General features: G+C 37.5%; 1 protein-coding gene across 2 annotated transcripts in view; it reads left to right on the plus strand.

Moving 5' to 3' along the window:
* The window catches only part of Tek (TEK receptor tyrosine kinase), a 138927-nt gene that overhangs the window by 75752 nt on the left and 48223 nt on the right, over nt 1-14952 (plus strand). For both annotated transcript variants that reach the window (XM_010627018.3, XM_010627019.3), the window contains exons 7-9: nt 2715-2843; nt 5349-5500; nt 12675-12819. In XM_010627018.3, the coding sequence (XP_010625320.1) occupies nt 2715-2843; nt 5349-5500; nt 12675-12819 (426 nt within the window). The remainder of the gene's footprint in view (nt 1-2714; nt 2844-5348; nt 5501-12674; nt 12820-14952) is intronic.

Genomic DNA, 14952 nt, shown 5'->3' on the forward strand with positions numbered 1-14952 from the left:
GTTTCTGCGCCTGTCTGCTAGCCATCTTCTTACAGCACATTCTGACTTGCTGGTCTGTGCTGGGCCTGATTCTGCATTTCCAGCAAGCTGCCATTCTCAATTTTCATGCCATGGTTTGAGTAGGAAGATCACGGAAGATTTACTTTTCAATGGACCATAAAAGTCAGAGTTTTTAGAGTTTTTGAATTCCAGACAGGATTCAAAGTTTGAAAATGAAAAAGTTAAGATATTATCAGTGTGGATTTTATTCAAGCAATACATGATTACAGTACCACCATCAAGCTAATTAGCATCTATTTTCTCACATATCTTTGTGTGTGTGTATGTGTGTGTGTGTGTGTGTGTGTGTGTTTGTGTTTAAGATTTCTCTTTGTAACTTTCTGGTATACAATACAGTATTATTATTTATTTACTCTTTATTTTTTTTTTTTTTTTTTGTAGTTTAAGCAGGCTTTGCACTCACTATGTAGCCCAGGCTGGCCTTGAACCTATGGTGATCCTCCTGCCTCAGCTTCCTGAGTGCTGGGATTACAGCTGTATACCACTATACCCAGTCTATAATACAGTAATATTAATTATAGTTACCATGCAGTGCATCTCCAGAGATCACTCAAAATGCATAACTGAAATATAGTACACTTTGACCAACATCTCCTCAATTCCCTCACCCTTCAGTCTCTGGCAACCCACTATTCTCTCCTCCTATGAGTTCTGCTCAAGTGAGATCATAAAATATCTGCCCTTTTGTACTTATTTCACTTAGATAATATTCTTGAGATTCAATCATTTCATCAAAAATGACAGATGTCAACAATGTTAATGTCACCTGGTAGATTTCTTTTGATGACCAAATAGTACTCTGTTGTGTATCATATTTTCTCTTTTTGTCTGTGCTTAGTTTTTTTATTAATAATATGTTTGTATTAGTAATATGAACATAATTATATTCCTCATGGGGAGTTCCTAGATTTACATAACACATCTTAATTATTTTTATTTTCTTTTTCTTTCCCTCTTCCATCTCTTTGTTTCTTTCTTATTTGCAAAAGTGCTAGCTCCCTGTTTTCTGTTATCTATTTTGCATTTTAAGTTGTTCTTGTACTAGGTCTACATTTTTAGGTCTTATGTATAAGTTTTTAATCTGTTTTGAGATGGTTTTTGTGTATGATGTGAGATGACACTCTAATTTTAATTTCATTCTTTTTCTCTTGGTTGTCCAGTTTTCCTAGCTTTGTTTACCAGAGTGATTACCCTTTCTACATTGTGTGTTCTTGGTACCTTCATTGAATCAATTGACAGTGGATATGCAGATTTATTTCTGGACTCCGTTCCATTAGTTTATATATTGGTTTTTAATGCTAATGCTATAATGTTTTGGTTGCTATGGATTTGTAGGATATTTTGAAATCAGGTAGTGTGAGGTCTTCAACTTTGTTCTTCTTGCTCAATATTTATTTGATTATTCTGGACCCTTTTTGGTTATTTTTTCCATTTCTGTGAATAGTTCACCATTAGCATTTTGATAGGGATTGCCTTGAATCACTTTGTTGTGATTAATACTAAAAATCAAGTCTACTTTTGACTGGGTGAATTAGTTATACAATTGAAGCAAAACATCAGAGCCCTAATGCACAAGCTTTTGCTTCAGTTTTGGTTAAAAAGCCTTCTAGTAATGTTCCAATTGACCAAAGTAATAAGGACAGTCCACAGAATCCATTCATCATTTACCACATTTTAAGAAATGTCTCAGAAGTTCAGTAAGCCTCTGAGGGGAAGGGCGGCTCTACTTTGCCCTCACAGGAGCGTGTGGAGTACAGAAGCGCAAGGTATGACTGAAATATGCTGCTATGAATTAAACAAGCTTCCAAAAAATTAAATTATTTTTAGTTTTTAGTAGTTTGACTATGATGTCCTGGCATAATGTTCTCTAAATTTATCATTGGAGTTTACTGAATTATTAAATGTGTAAATGTCAACAAATTGGAAGAACCTAAATCATTATTTTGTCAAATATTTGTTAGTCTTTTCTCTGCTCCTTCTTGAGCCTCTGAATACACGTGTATTAGACATTATGATACTCATAAGTTCCCTCAGACTCATTTACCCCAATCTCTGACTCCATCAGGTCAAATGCATCATCAGGTCAAACACAGTTCAATTGTTTTATCTTTAGCGGGGCTGTTTTCAATCTTCATTGAGTATGTGTGTTTCAAGGGTCAGTCAAAAATTTGAGTCTTTCTCTCTCTGACTCTGTTTTTGAGTTTTCTTTCACTTTCCAGTGACTTTGTTTGCCCCAGTTGTGTCCTCTGATTGATCAGGCAAGCAAGACTACTGGTTTTCTAGGATCCCCACATGGTGGCAATTGTACCCAAGAATTAAGTGAAAAGCTGAAAAATGAGAAACACACCATTCCAATCTTTCAAATTTCAATTTCCTTCTAGAAGCTGCTTGCCCTCTTTCCTCTAATTTTCAGGAAGTTATTTTCTGAATATAGTTGCACCTATAAGAAGGCTAGTCTAATGGGAACTTATCCAATTCTTTGGAAGCAGAATTCCCCAATCCTTTAAGTCTATAGTCAGTCAGATAAATCACATGCTTCTTTATATGAATCAACAAAGTTGATAGCTTTGAAGCAAAAATAAAACTTACCATTCATAGTCTTAGTTTTTTCCCTTCCCTCTATTAATGCCAGTTTCTGATGTCTTTGTTTACAGAATGTCACCCTGGTTATTATGGACCAGATTGTAAACTCAAGTGCCGTTGCACCAATGGTGAGATTTGCGATCGGTTCCAAGGATGTCTCTGCTCTCAAGGATGGCAAGGCCTCCAGTGTGAGAGAGAAGGTAAAGCAAGGTAACACTGTAATCAAGGTCATGCTCAGCATGCCTGGGCAGGCTTTACTGATGTGATTTTTTTCCCACAGTATCCTAAAATCCTCAAGCCATCGTGTTCCCCTTCAGGATTTGGGAAGAATTTATCCCTTCTCCTAAAGACAGCATCCTAGTCCTTTTCTGTAGTAGACCTTCATCCCAGCCTTCATTTCTCTTTCCCCCAGGAGTAAACCTCGTGCTCTGTACTTGTCGCACATGAAGGGACGACTGGCTAGGAAAGAGTTCTCACTACCTCCACTCTCTCCCTTTTCTAAGAACAGCCTTACCCTTAGTTGGGAAAGAGTTACTCTGGAGAAATTTGGACAAAAGATATTTCAAAAAGAGAATAAGAGAAATAGACAAGATTATACTCATAATTTTAAATAATTTTGTTTCAAAACTCAGAGTCCACATCCAACCCACTCTCTTTTCTAAAGAAACAGCTTTGAGATAGACTTTTATAGCATAATTATTCACCCTTTTATAATGCATAAATCAATAATTTTTAGTTTGTTTACATAATTGTGCAATCATTACCATACTCTAATTTGAGGATATTTCCATTATACCAAAAGAAACATTGTACCTATTACAGAAAACTATTAATTTATTTTCTGTCTGTGTGGATTTGCCTATTTTTGAGGTTTTTATACTATAAATATACTGTAAATGAGATAATTTATGGTCACTTGCTTCTCTCACTGTACCATCTTTTTTTTGAGGTTTATTTACATGGTAGTAATATCTATCAATATTTTATTTTTTATTGCCCACTATCTCTTATTATAAAACAAGATTTACTGGAGCACAGGTGCACACAATATATAGACTTTGCTCTTGTGCTACAAGGGCAGAACTGCACAGTTACCAGAGAGAACATGGCTTGCAAAGTTGAAAATATTTTCTCTCTTTACAGGAGAATTTGCTAATCCATGTCTAAAATTGTAGTTTTTAAGGAAGTATATTAAAAAAGCATGTTTTTATTAATTTTCAAGTTTTAAGCATAAACATTTAAAATCATGAATATAAATGTTATAGGAAGAAATATATTTAGTGAAATCTACAATCAGAGTAAGGCAGCTATAGTTCCTTCTCTGTTTTTGAAATCAGAACAAATATGTATGTGTACCAGTAGGGGTTATCAAAAACTGTTTTCTTAAAGACCTTGAGCTTTTTAGCTCTATGATTTCTCTTCTTTTCCCTAGTATGGACTTGATTAGAGTGCAGGAATTAGGAAGTGGCTAGGAAGGGAAGGAAATGCCTTGGGGTTACAGGAGATGGAGTAGTAGATTGAAAATGGGAAACTAATCAATTTAAGGATTTGAAATTGTACTTTACCCCTCCTTTCCTTTTCTAAAACCAGGGCTGCAAAAGGTATACATTCTGACTGGGAGAATCTAGCTAGCACACAGTCTTTCTACATCTGAGCTTTTCAGGGTTCCCTTTCCACTATTCCAGTCTCACCTTCATCTCCATCCAGCTTCAGAAAATACAAGGCAACAGTTAAGGAAATACATGATTTAAAATTGACAAAGCACTTTTTTCAGTTCCTATATGAATAGCTATGAGGGCTGAACATTTTGGTAAATTTTCTCCCCATGTTTATAGATATCTCAAGGAATAATTTTTGTAATCATCAGGCCTTCCCCTGCCACTCCATAACCTTTTATGCATTTTATTTTAGGCCTGAGGATATCTGTATCAAATATCAGTATTGATATATTTATCTTATCTTACTTTTCCCCACTACCAGTATGCAAAAGCATGTAGTTACTGCTGCTCTCGGGGTATATCTGCTGCCTATACATTTCACAAAATATTGGACACTTTTGGACCATTGCTTCAGTCTGTTTTGCATTGCTATGACAAAATACCTGAGGCTGTGTGCTTTGTAAAGAAATTTTTTAGCTCATAATTTTGGAGGCTGAAATTCCAAGATTGTGTGGTCAAGTGTGTTTGGCCTCTAGTGAGGAGGCTGTGTTCTCTGAAAGCTCAGGGACTAGGAACACTGTTTCGTTTTTGTGACAATACTCTTAGAAAAAGCTAGATGGGAACTGAACCAAAAGATCTAGGTGATAATGTGACTATGATGATGATGATGATGATAACAATTATAGTTATTATTGTTTTCAGTACCATGGATTGAACTCAGGACCTTGTGGTTGCGAGGCAGGTGCAATACCACTGAGCTAAATCCCTAGCCCCTAATTTTTAAAACTGAGACTCTTCCTTTAGGTCTGCTGGGAGGAGTGCAGACTCTGGATTCATAAAGACCCAAGCTGGACTCTAGGCTCCCAGCCTCAGTCTCCTTATCTATAAAGTAGAGACCACAGTAGCATCTATGTCATAAGTTTATTGTGTGATAAGACAAAAATATTTCCCAAGTTCTTGTATTACTCATGACTTGCTAAAGTAGCTGTTTTTATTATTGCTGCTGTAATGATGATTAGATTTTATGGTGATGTTTTCTTCATTCAGGCAGGCCAAGGATGACTCCAGAGATAAAAGATTTGCCAGATCACATAGAAGTAAACATTGGCAAATTTAACCCCATCTGTAAAGCCTCTGGATGGCCACTACCTACTAATGAAGAAATGGCCCTGGTGAAGCCAGACGGGACAGTGCTCCAAGTAAGAGCCATTCTTAATCTGCCTTCCTATCTCCTTCTCCTTCTCCTTCGCCTTCTTGTACTGGGGATTGAACTCAGGATCTTGCATTTGCCAGGCAGGCATGAGCACCACTGAGCTAAATCCCCAGCCCTAGGACTTTATATTCTCATTGGCTAGTGCCTTGTTAGCTTTGCACTTATTCTTAGCCAAAAGGTGAGAAGCGATCATTGTTAGCTTTGCAAAAGTGCCATTTTCCAGGGACTGTAGAACAGATTCGCTGCAGTGTAATTTCCTCTGCATGGCCAAGGCTGGAGTGAAGGCTGGCAATATGCCAGCCCAGCAGAGCTGGTGGAGTCATCCTTGGCTCTCATCCTGCAGAACAGGCCAGGTGCATGTGCTGAACTGTGTGCTCAGGTCAGACTGCAAAGCGCTGCCATCTCAATGTCTTCATGTCTCTTACTCCCCCTCAGGAAGAGTAAGGAGGGGAATGAAACCCATGAACCAGCAGGGCACTCACATGCTACCAGAACATCGAATTTTTAATAACTGGTCTACTCCTCTCATGCTCTTTGGAGCAGCATTAAGGGGAGTACAGACAGGAGAGGAGAGTTCAGCATGGTCTTGCATCTGCTCCCTGCATCTCCAGCTCAGAAGCCACAGAATCCCTTTGATCTGAGTGCATTTCTTCAGCTTCCTGTTCATCTTCAATTTGCTCCCAGAGCTGGTTCTCACCACTAATTAGGGTCACATCACAGAAGTTCTTTTTTGCTAGGCAGCAATAAACTATGTTTCCAGTGTGCTTCCCTTTTCTCTCCCAGCTATTCCAAATACAGCAGAGAGAGGGGCCACTCTAAAATTTTCCACATTACAAGTGATCCTAAGGAAGTTCATGTACTTTCTTGTCTCTAGATTTTGAAATACATAGCTATCTTACTTTTTTCTCCTAGATGGCTGAAAATCAAATTGAACAAAGATAGCTTGAGTGACCTTTTATGGCAGGATATTTAGAATATGTACTGGTGTCTACAAGTGTTCCCAGTTCACTTGATGCATTAGGTAGAAGAAGCCAAATGACAGTTTTCAAAAATCTTGTTAGGTTTTTCATGGATTAGTGAAAGTAATGACTACTACCTACTAAGGGTCAACCACACTATTCTTAACTTCTTTTGAAGCATTTACTTTCATTAAAAATTTTTTGGGGGGTTTTAAAAATAATTTTTATTTTTTAAAAGTTAATATATGTATTACAGGAAACAAAAACACAAGAAGCAAAGAACAAAGTCATTCTCAATCATGAGCAGCTTAGCTGGATGTGTTCTTTTAGGTTCTGTGTGTACATATATGACGTGTCATTTTGTGATTGAGTTTGTACAGTGTGTGTGTGTCATGCTTTTCTACACGTCATGAATATTCATCAATTCAAAATCCCAAAGCTACAAGAATACTTTTGATAACTAAGAACACACTACACCAACTCAATCTGTTAGAAAAAAATTGTAATCCTGCCTTTCTTGGGGACAACAATTTCACTGAAGATAAAAATGGCAACAAGCCTCTAGATTGAAGTATTGGCAAAGTTACAATTACAATACTGCATTTCCTTAATGCTCAGTTTAAAATGAGACATAAAGCAACAGAGTACACCAAGCTATGTGTCAGAGTTATCTTTGCTATTAAAATATTAGCAAGAAGGCACATTCCCACTAAATTATTGATGTATTTCTACAGTACTTGGGCATATTGTGCACATGGTTCATACTCTATTGCACAGCATCCAAGCTTTATAGATGCCAAGGGGTGACAGTGTACCATAAAAACTAGAGGTAGTGAGTTAGACCACATTTAAGTATCTTTTTGTTGTAATTAATAGGAAAGATGCATCTTGGACTTGGAATCATTACAACACCTCTAGGCACTGTGTATCAGGACTCACTATGCTGGCAGCAGAGGGGCAGAAATAAGCACACAGGGAGAGATGTGAGCAAAGCGTTCAGATTCACATTTTGATGAGAGGTATCAGTGTCTTCATTTAAAAATTTTAACTGATCCATAAAATTATGTATATGGATGGGGTTCCATGTGATTCTTTGACTCATGTACACTTTTTTTTTTTCCTGGTACTGGGGATTGAACTCGGGACCTTGTGTTTTCAAGGAAGTGGAACCACTGAGCTAAGTCCACAGCCTGTACATATTTTATAATGTTCAAGTCAGGGTAAACATACCTATCTCCTCAGACATTTCTTATTTCTTTATGGTGAAAACAATCAAAATCCTTTTCTGTAGTCTTAAAAAATATATAGAATACTGTAATTATCTGTAGTCACTTTACTGTGCTTTTATTTTTTTTTTCTGATTATAATGTATTACCTGTTAATTAACTATCCTCATTCCTTCCAACTCTCTACTCTTTGCAGCCTCTGGTATTGTTCTACTTTCAACTTTCATGAGATAAGCTATTATATATTCTACATATGAGAGAGAGCATGTAGTACTTGGCTTTTTTGTGCATGCATTAACTTTGTTTAATCTCATGAGCTCTATTTCCATCCAGATTGTTACAAAGAACAAGACTCCTGCTATTTTTTAAATAGCTAAATAGTAGTCCATTGTGTATGCATACCATAGTTTCTTCATTCTTCAGATGATGGACACTGGTTGTATTTTGTGGCTATTGTGAGCAGTGCTCCAATAAATACAGGATTGTAGCTGTCTCTTTGACATCCTGACTGTATTTCTTTTGATATATACCTAGTAATGGGCTTCCAGGATCATATGGTAGTTTTTGTTGTTAAGAAAACTATGTGCTATTTTCCCACAATGATTATACTAATTTACATACCCACCAGTGTTCAAGAGTTTCCTTTTCTCCACATCCTTGCCAGCTCTTGCTTGTTATGAAAATAAATATTCTAACAAGAGTGAGGTTATATTTCACTGTGATTTTGGTTTATATTTCTTTGGTGATTAATGTTGTTGAACACTTTTCATATACTTGTTGGCCATGCCTGTGGTGTCCTTTGAGAAATGTCTATTGCACATTATTAACACCTCAGATGTATGGTTCATTCATATTTTCTCCTATTTTGTAAATTATCTCTTCATTCTGATGATTGTTTCCTTTGTTGTGCAGAAGTTACCTCAGGTTTCATGTGTCTATCTTTTTGTTTTTTTTGTTTTTGGTATTGGGATTGAACTCAGGACCTTGTGCTTGTGAGGCAGGTGGTAGCGCCATTGAGCTAAATCCCTGACCCTCATGTGTCTATTTCTGTTCAGGTTTTATATTTCATGATTTAATATTGGTAAGGTACATGTTCACTTCTTCTAGGTTATCAAATCTGTGGGTGTTTAGGTGTTCATAATAATCTCTAATGTTCTTTTTTGGGGTAATTATGTGATGACACTTGCAATGTTTGCTTTTTTTCATCTCTGATTTGATTTATTTGAGTCTTTTTTTCTTAGTCTACCTTAAGAGTTATCATTTAAAAATATTTTTCAAAGAAGCAGGTCTCCATTTCACCGATCTTAGTTTTCAGTATCTGCTTTATCTGACTCGTCTTTATTATTTCTTTCCTTATACTAATTTTGGATTTAGTTTGTACTTATTTTCCTAATTATTTCACATAAGTGATAGGTTGTTTACCTTTTTACTTTTTGTTGTAGGCATTAATTACTATGAACTTCCCTCTTAATACTGCTTTATCCTATAATTTTGAAATGTTGTTTCCAGAAAAATTTTAATTTACTTTATAATTTCTTCCTTGACCTCTGAGTTTTTAGGGGTAAGTTGCTCCATTTCCATGTATTTATAGAGTTTCCAGTGTTTCTTGCCAATGATTCCTACATTATTGCATTGTCGTTGGAAATGATACTTGTATATTTTAATTTTTAAAAATGTGTTGAGATTGATTTTGTGACCTAGTTCACGATTACTCTGGCAAATGTTCCATGATGTGTTGGGAGCAATGGGTATTTTATGTCTGTTCTGTGGAATGTTCTACTGGTGTCCATCAGATCGATTGGATCTAAAGTGTAGTTGAACTCTGCTGTTTCTTCACCGATGTTTGTTGAGGGGAGGGTGGTCTGGGTTAGCTGTCCATTGCTGAAAGTCTTCTGTTAATTAGATCAGGGCTCACCTCACCCTTCAGTTTTATTAATTTTTGCTTTCTATATTGTGTTCCAATATGGAGTATACACACTCATACTTACAAGTATAATTCCCTCTTGCTGAATTAACCCCTTTATTATTGTATGTCTTATTTTACTGCTTTAAAGTCTGTTTTATCTGATGTAAACATGGCCTGTGAGGTTTTTGTTAAGTAAGTTGTGAGGTAAACTTGGACACCCTTGTGTGTTTCTTAATCTTCTCTTTATCTTTCACTCTTGAAAGCTTGATTTTATTATGTCTAGGGATGGAATTGGTTGACTTAAATCTGACTGGTGGTCCGTGACCTTCCTTTACCTGAATAGTGTTATCCTTCTCTAAGACTGGGAAATTTTCAGTTTTTAGCCCTTTGAATAATATGAGTTTCTCATGAGCCCCCAAAACCAAAATATTCACTCTTGGTTGTTCCGAAGTTTCTGTAAGCTTTTTCATGGCATCCCCTTTTTTCTTCTTTGTCTGAATTTTCAAACCTGTGTCAGAGATCACTAGTTCTTTCTTCCATTGATCTATTCTGCTACTGATACATTCTTCATTTTAAATTTTGCTTAGTGCACTTGTCAGTTTAATGATTTCTGTTTTTCTTTTTCCAGTTATTTCATTTTTTTTAAGTTTTGCTATTGGAGTAGTGAATACTTTCTGTGTTTTTTGGAAGCTCCCTCAGTTTCCTTCAAGCAGCCTGACAACTCACAAAAATTTATTGCTATGATTGTTTTTTGAATTTCTAATTTTATTTCTTATGTGAGGTCTTCAGACCCTGAAAATTCTGATCACCTGCATATTCAAGGATTAGGTAATTTTTCCAATCCTTGCAATCTAGTTAAATGCCTGTCCTTCCAGAAATTCAAAGCAGTGTATTTCCTCGGAACCTTGGGACATTTCTGCTGTTTTAGCACTAGCTGGCACCCTACATCCAGCATTGCTGTTAGCCTGCTATTGGGGTGCTGTCACTGTGTTAGCACTAGAAAGCATCCCAATCCTGGGTTTGGTCCAAATCTGCAGTTTGGGGTATTGTTCAAAATGATCTGAGGGAGTACCTAAAAAGGGTAGTCTTCCTTGGGAAAAAATTGTTCAAAAGGAAAGGGGAACTAAGGGGCAGGGGGAGGGGAAAAGTAGGAAGGAAAAAGAAAAAATGAGAAAAGGAAAAAAAAGTGGAAACAAAGGCTTCTGTAAATAAGGAGGGGAAGAGTGGTTGAAGGGAGGGGAAGTAAATGGGATAAAAAAGAGAAATCAAGATACATCATGTACAGTCTTCTTTACAAGTTTCTACCTGGGGCCAAATAGGTCCAGCTACTTTATCCATAGTTACTTTCTATTAGGCATCACAGGATTCTGCCTGTTTCTGGGCCCCATCATGGAGTGACAGGCTATAGGTTTCTATATACGGACTTGGTTCCCACCTCTTTTTTCCTCTCTGGCAGTTACTCTATGTTGTACTCCCTGGAAGAAATGTGGTGGGCACTCTCATAGCCACTAGTATGGCAAAGCTGGGCTATACTCTGAGCCTATAGCCTGCAGAGATGAATACAGCACAAGTGTAGGATCATGGTCCACACTGCTGTGAAACAGCTGCTAAGATAAACTCATGGCTTGAGACTATTGTAATCAGCTGTAGGTGATAGTAGCCAGAATAAACGTCCAATTAACTGTGGTCATGGGTCTCCACCTAGCATTCTGTATAGGTATGTCTCAGTGTTTGGTTTTATCAGCACTGAGTTCCAAGACAGTTCTGTGCTCACTTTCTTGCCCTATCCCCAGTGGAAGGAGTCTTCTTGGTATGTTCACTGAGGTTGCAGGAGGGATGATAGAGGCAAACCCTTGGTGAGCCAAGATGACGGTAAACTGGATCACACCTGAGTCTGACAGCTTCAAGTACCTACAGTCTCAGGGTTTTGTGCCAGGACCACGCTGTGGCTAGCAATGATGTAGGATGAAGGACAAGTTTATCCCTTGGAGGTGTAAGATTTAGTTTGATACCAGGGCAGGCCTAGAGGCTGTATCTCTGAACTCTGGCCTGGGAACAGTGGGGTTGGTGATTTATCTAATGCCGGGTCTCACTGTGGGCTTGGCACTGTGTCCAACATGCAATATTTACTTTCCTGCTTTGCCTCTTGCTGTGCTGCTGAAGCTGAGGAAGGGGTGGTGGAGGAGGTCTCTTGGCTGCCTGGTGAGAAGCATCCAGCAATTTAATCTATAGGTACTGGCCCAAGGACTGGGACCATGGGATCCAGCCTGACATTGCATTTGACTGTGACAGGTCTGGTACTGGGTTTTAAGTATAAGGTAATTTTCTCTGTCTTCTAAGTGGGAGGTATCTCCACATTGCTTGGAGCCAGAGAAGTGATGTGAATAACTCTTTCCTCCCTGCCTTCTTCACTATGTCTTTTTTCATTTTTATACTAAAACCAGGCACCATGGTCTCTTACCTGGTTTCCTTGGCTCCTGTGAACATAGTCTGGTGGGTAAATAGCTCTTCAAATTTATTCACGTGAGGAGATAATTGCTGGAGCAACTTAGGCAGCAGTCATCTTGCAGCTGTATCCATAACGTCCTACCATTACCCATCACGTTTTTTGATAGAAGTGGAAACTGGCTGGGTGAGGTTATGAAACTGAAGAGTTGGACACAAGTGTCTTCAGAGCCTTGACTTTTCCCATCACGCCATTCCTGACAGCCCTTCAAATACATAGGAAGCCACTTTGTCCTCCCACCCTGACATGTTTCCTGACCGGAAAGGAACAAACATTATCAGGAGCACTTTTAAAAGAATTGGATTCCTTACTTGTGTTTACTCCACACTCCAAAACACAAATATAACAGCAGGATCTGAGAGGGCATCAGTCCAATATAAACTTTCACGGTTACTACAATAGCTTTGGGAACAAGCCAATAATTACATTAGCATTGCATTTAGCTTCTTAATCTCTCCTAGAAAATTTCTTACTAAACAATGGGATGGGGTCAGTGTTATGGACCTTTGTGCTTATGCTTCTCTAGAAGTTTTAATTTTTTTTTTCATATTTGACCATTCCAGCCAAACGACTTTAACCATACAGATGATTTCTCAGTAGCCATATTCACCATCCAGCAGCTCCGCCCCTTTGACTCAGGAGTCTGGGTCTGCAGTGTGAACACAGTGGCTGGAATGGTGGAAAAGCCTTTCAACATTTCTGTTAAAGGTAAGCTTCATTTTCGGGGGAGAGCTTGTGTTCTTCATGTACTGTGTTTATGTTCATAGGGAAATGTGTGTTTCAAGACAGAAATACTAGCTGACCCCCAACATACTTTTGAGATATTTTCCAAGGTAATAATTATTTTTTCTTAAAATAAGCATGAAAGTAAAGTGGAAAAATTAGTATGATCTTTGGAGTCACACAGCATTCCATAGGTTTTTGTCCTTAGTATTTTGTAATCTTGTATGTGGCCTTGAGCAAATGAATGTTACCTCCTTGAACCATTCATTTCCTGTAAATGGACTTTATTTTATCTACCTCTTAGGGTTAATGAGAGGATTTATTAAATACATAAGATATTTTAAATAGTCTCTGCCACAACGTGTCTGGTAGTAACTGCTTTTCATAGAAAGGTTAGCATCATTATTATTGTGACTTTCTATGCATTACAGAGAATGATTTGGAGAACCTCTGATTTGGAGATTACTCACTTAATATGATATATAGTTAAAATGAAGCTATGATATATAGTTATTTTTTTTCTTTTTATTGAGTTTATTGGTACAATCTAGGCATACAATAGTTACATTCATCACTGGGATTCTGTACCTTTACATAATGGGTCTTGATTCTCATTTTTTCCCCTTGTCCCTGCTCTCCCTATGATGGATAGTTAAATGAATTGTTTTTCACATATTCAGGGTAGTGGGTATTTTTCCCATTATGAGTTAATGTTACAAAAATTGAGTAAATCTGAGGGAACATGAAAATGTGTAGATTGAGGGGAGGAAATAAATTGGAGGTGAATTCAAGTAAAAATGGCTAGTATACCCACTGAGACAAAAATATCTCATAGTTCCCTTTTTGTACTCTGGAAAAGGCACTGGGCTAAGGACATCATGTACTTCACTTTATTTAATCTTTGCAAGAAACCTGGGTAATAGATGTTTTAATCTCTATTTTGCCAGTGAAGAAATAGACACAGAAGGTTTAGTTAACTCGTATAAAGTATCTGTCTTAGTCACTCTCTTGTCACTGGGAAAAAAATACCTAAAATCCATAACTTAAAGGAGGAAAGGTTTATTTTTGCTCTTTGGTTCAGTCTATGGCATGTTGGCTCCCAGGGAGGAACAGGATGGCAGAGGGGCAAGGTAGAAGAAGAGGTGCCCAATCCATGGCAGCCAGGGAGCAGAGAGCATAAGGAAGAGCTAGGGACAAGAATGTATCCTTTTATGTCACACCCTGGTGATTCACCTCCAATCAGGCCCCACCTCCCAACAGCCCAGGTGGCTACCAATTCATCAATGGATGATTCTACTGATAAGAATGGTGTACACCATCCAATCACCTGTCACACACATGAAAATTGTGGGGGACATTTTAAATCTAAACTAGAACAGCGGACCACTGATGAATAAAAAAGTCTTAGTTTTAAATCTGGGTCTCCTAACTCCAAAACCAGCAGCATGTGTTCAAGAGTGTTTTGCTTCTGAGACTCTTGTGTGAAGAAACTAGATGACCACAGTTGCTTTGTATTTTTTGTGAATCTTTGGGGGATCTCAGAGGTAATTTCTATAAGTAAAAGGACATAAATACTCATAATATAGCTTTCTTAAAAGACCAGTAACAGTAATAGCATAAATGCAACCTCATAGACTTGGATTCACTACACTGAGAACTGATGTAAATCATCCTTATAAACCGGGATCCTTGTTACTAGGAAAAAGATCAAATGTGTTTTGTTCAGTGGAACATTCACACGATCAGAGTAATTCCTTACATTTTACACATTCTTGGAAAAACAGAAATGATATATAGAGAAGACAAATTATCTTATTTTTAATCTTCTTGGAATGTTTGGTGCCCATGGGAAAAAAACAATAAGTCAAAACCAAACTATGTTGCGAACGTACAAGACAGTTCCTGGTTCTAATTTTGTGTGTGTGTGTGTGTGTGTGTGTGTGTGTGTGTGTGTGTGTGGTGAAAGAGAACAAAAGATTAATGTATGAAAGCATTTCCAGTCCTAACTCATTGATGTCCCTTTGCTGTCACATTGATGATTGCCATAAAATAGAAATAAGCTTCAGAGGAATGAATGTCTTTGGGGGGGGGATTGTTTTGTTTTTTTGAGACAAAACA

This window comes from Fukomys damarensis, unplaced genomic scaffold, assembly GCF_012274545.1.
Source record: "Fukomys damarensis isolate Sample0158 unplaced genomic scaffold, DMR_v1.0_HiC HiC_scaffold_36, whole genome shotgun sequence".
Taxonomy (NCBI): Eukaryota; Metazoa; Chordata; class Mammalia; order Rodentia; family Bathyergidae; genus Fukomys; species Fukomys damarensis.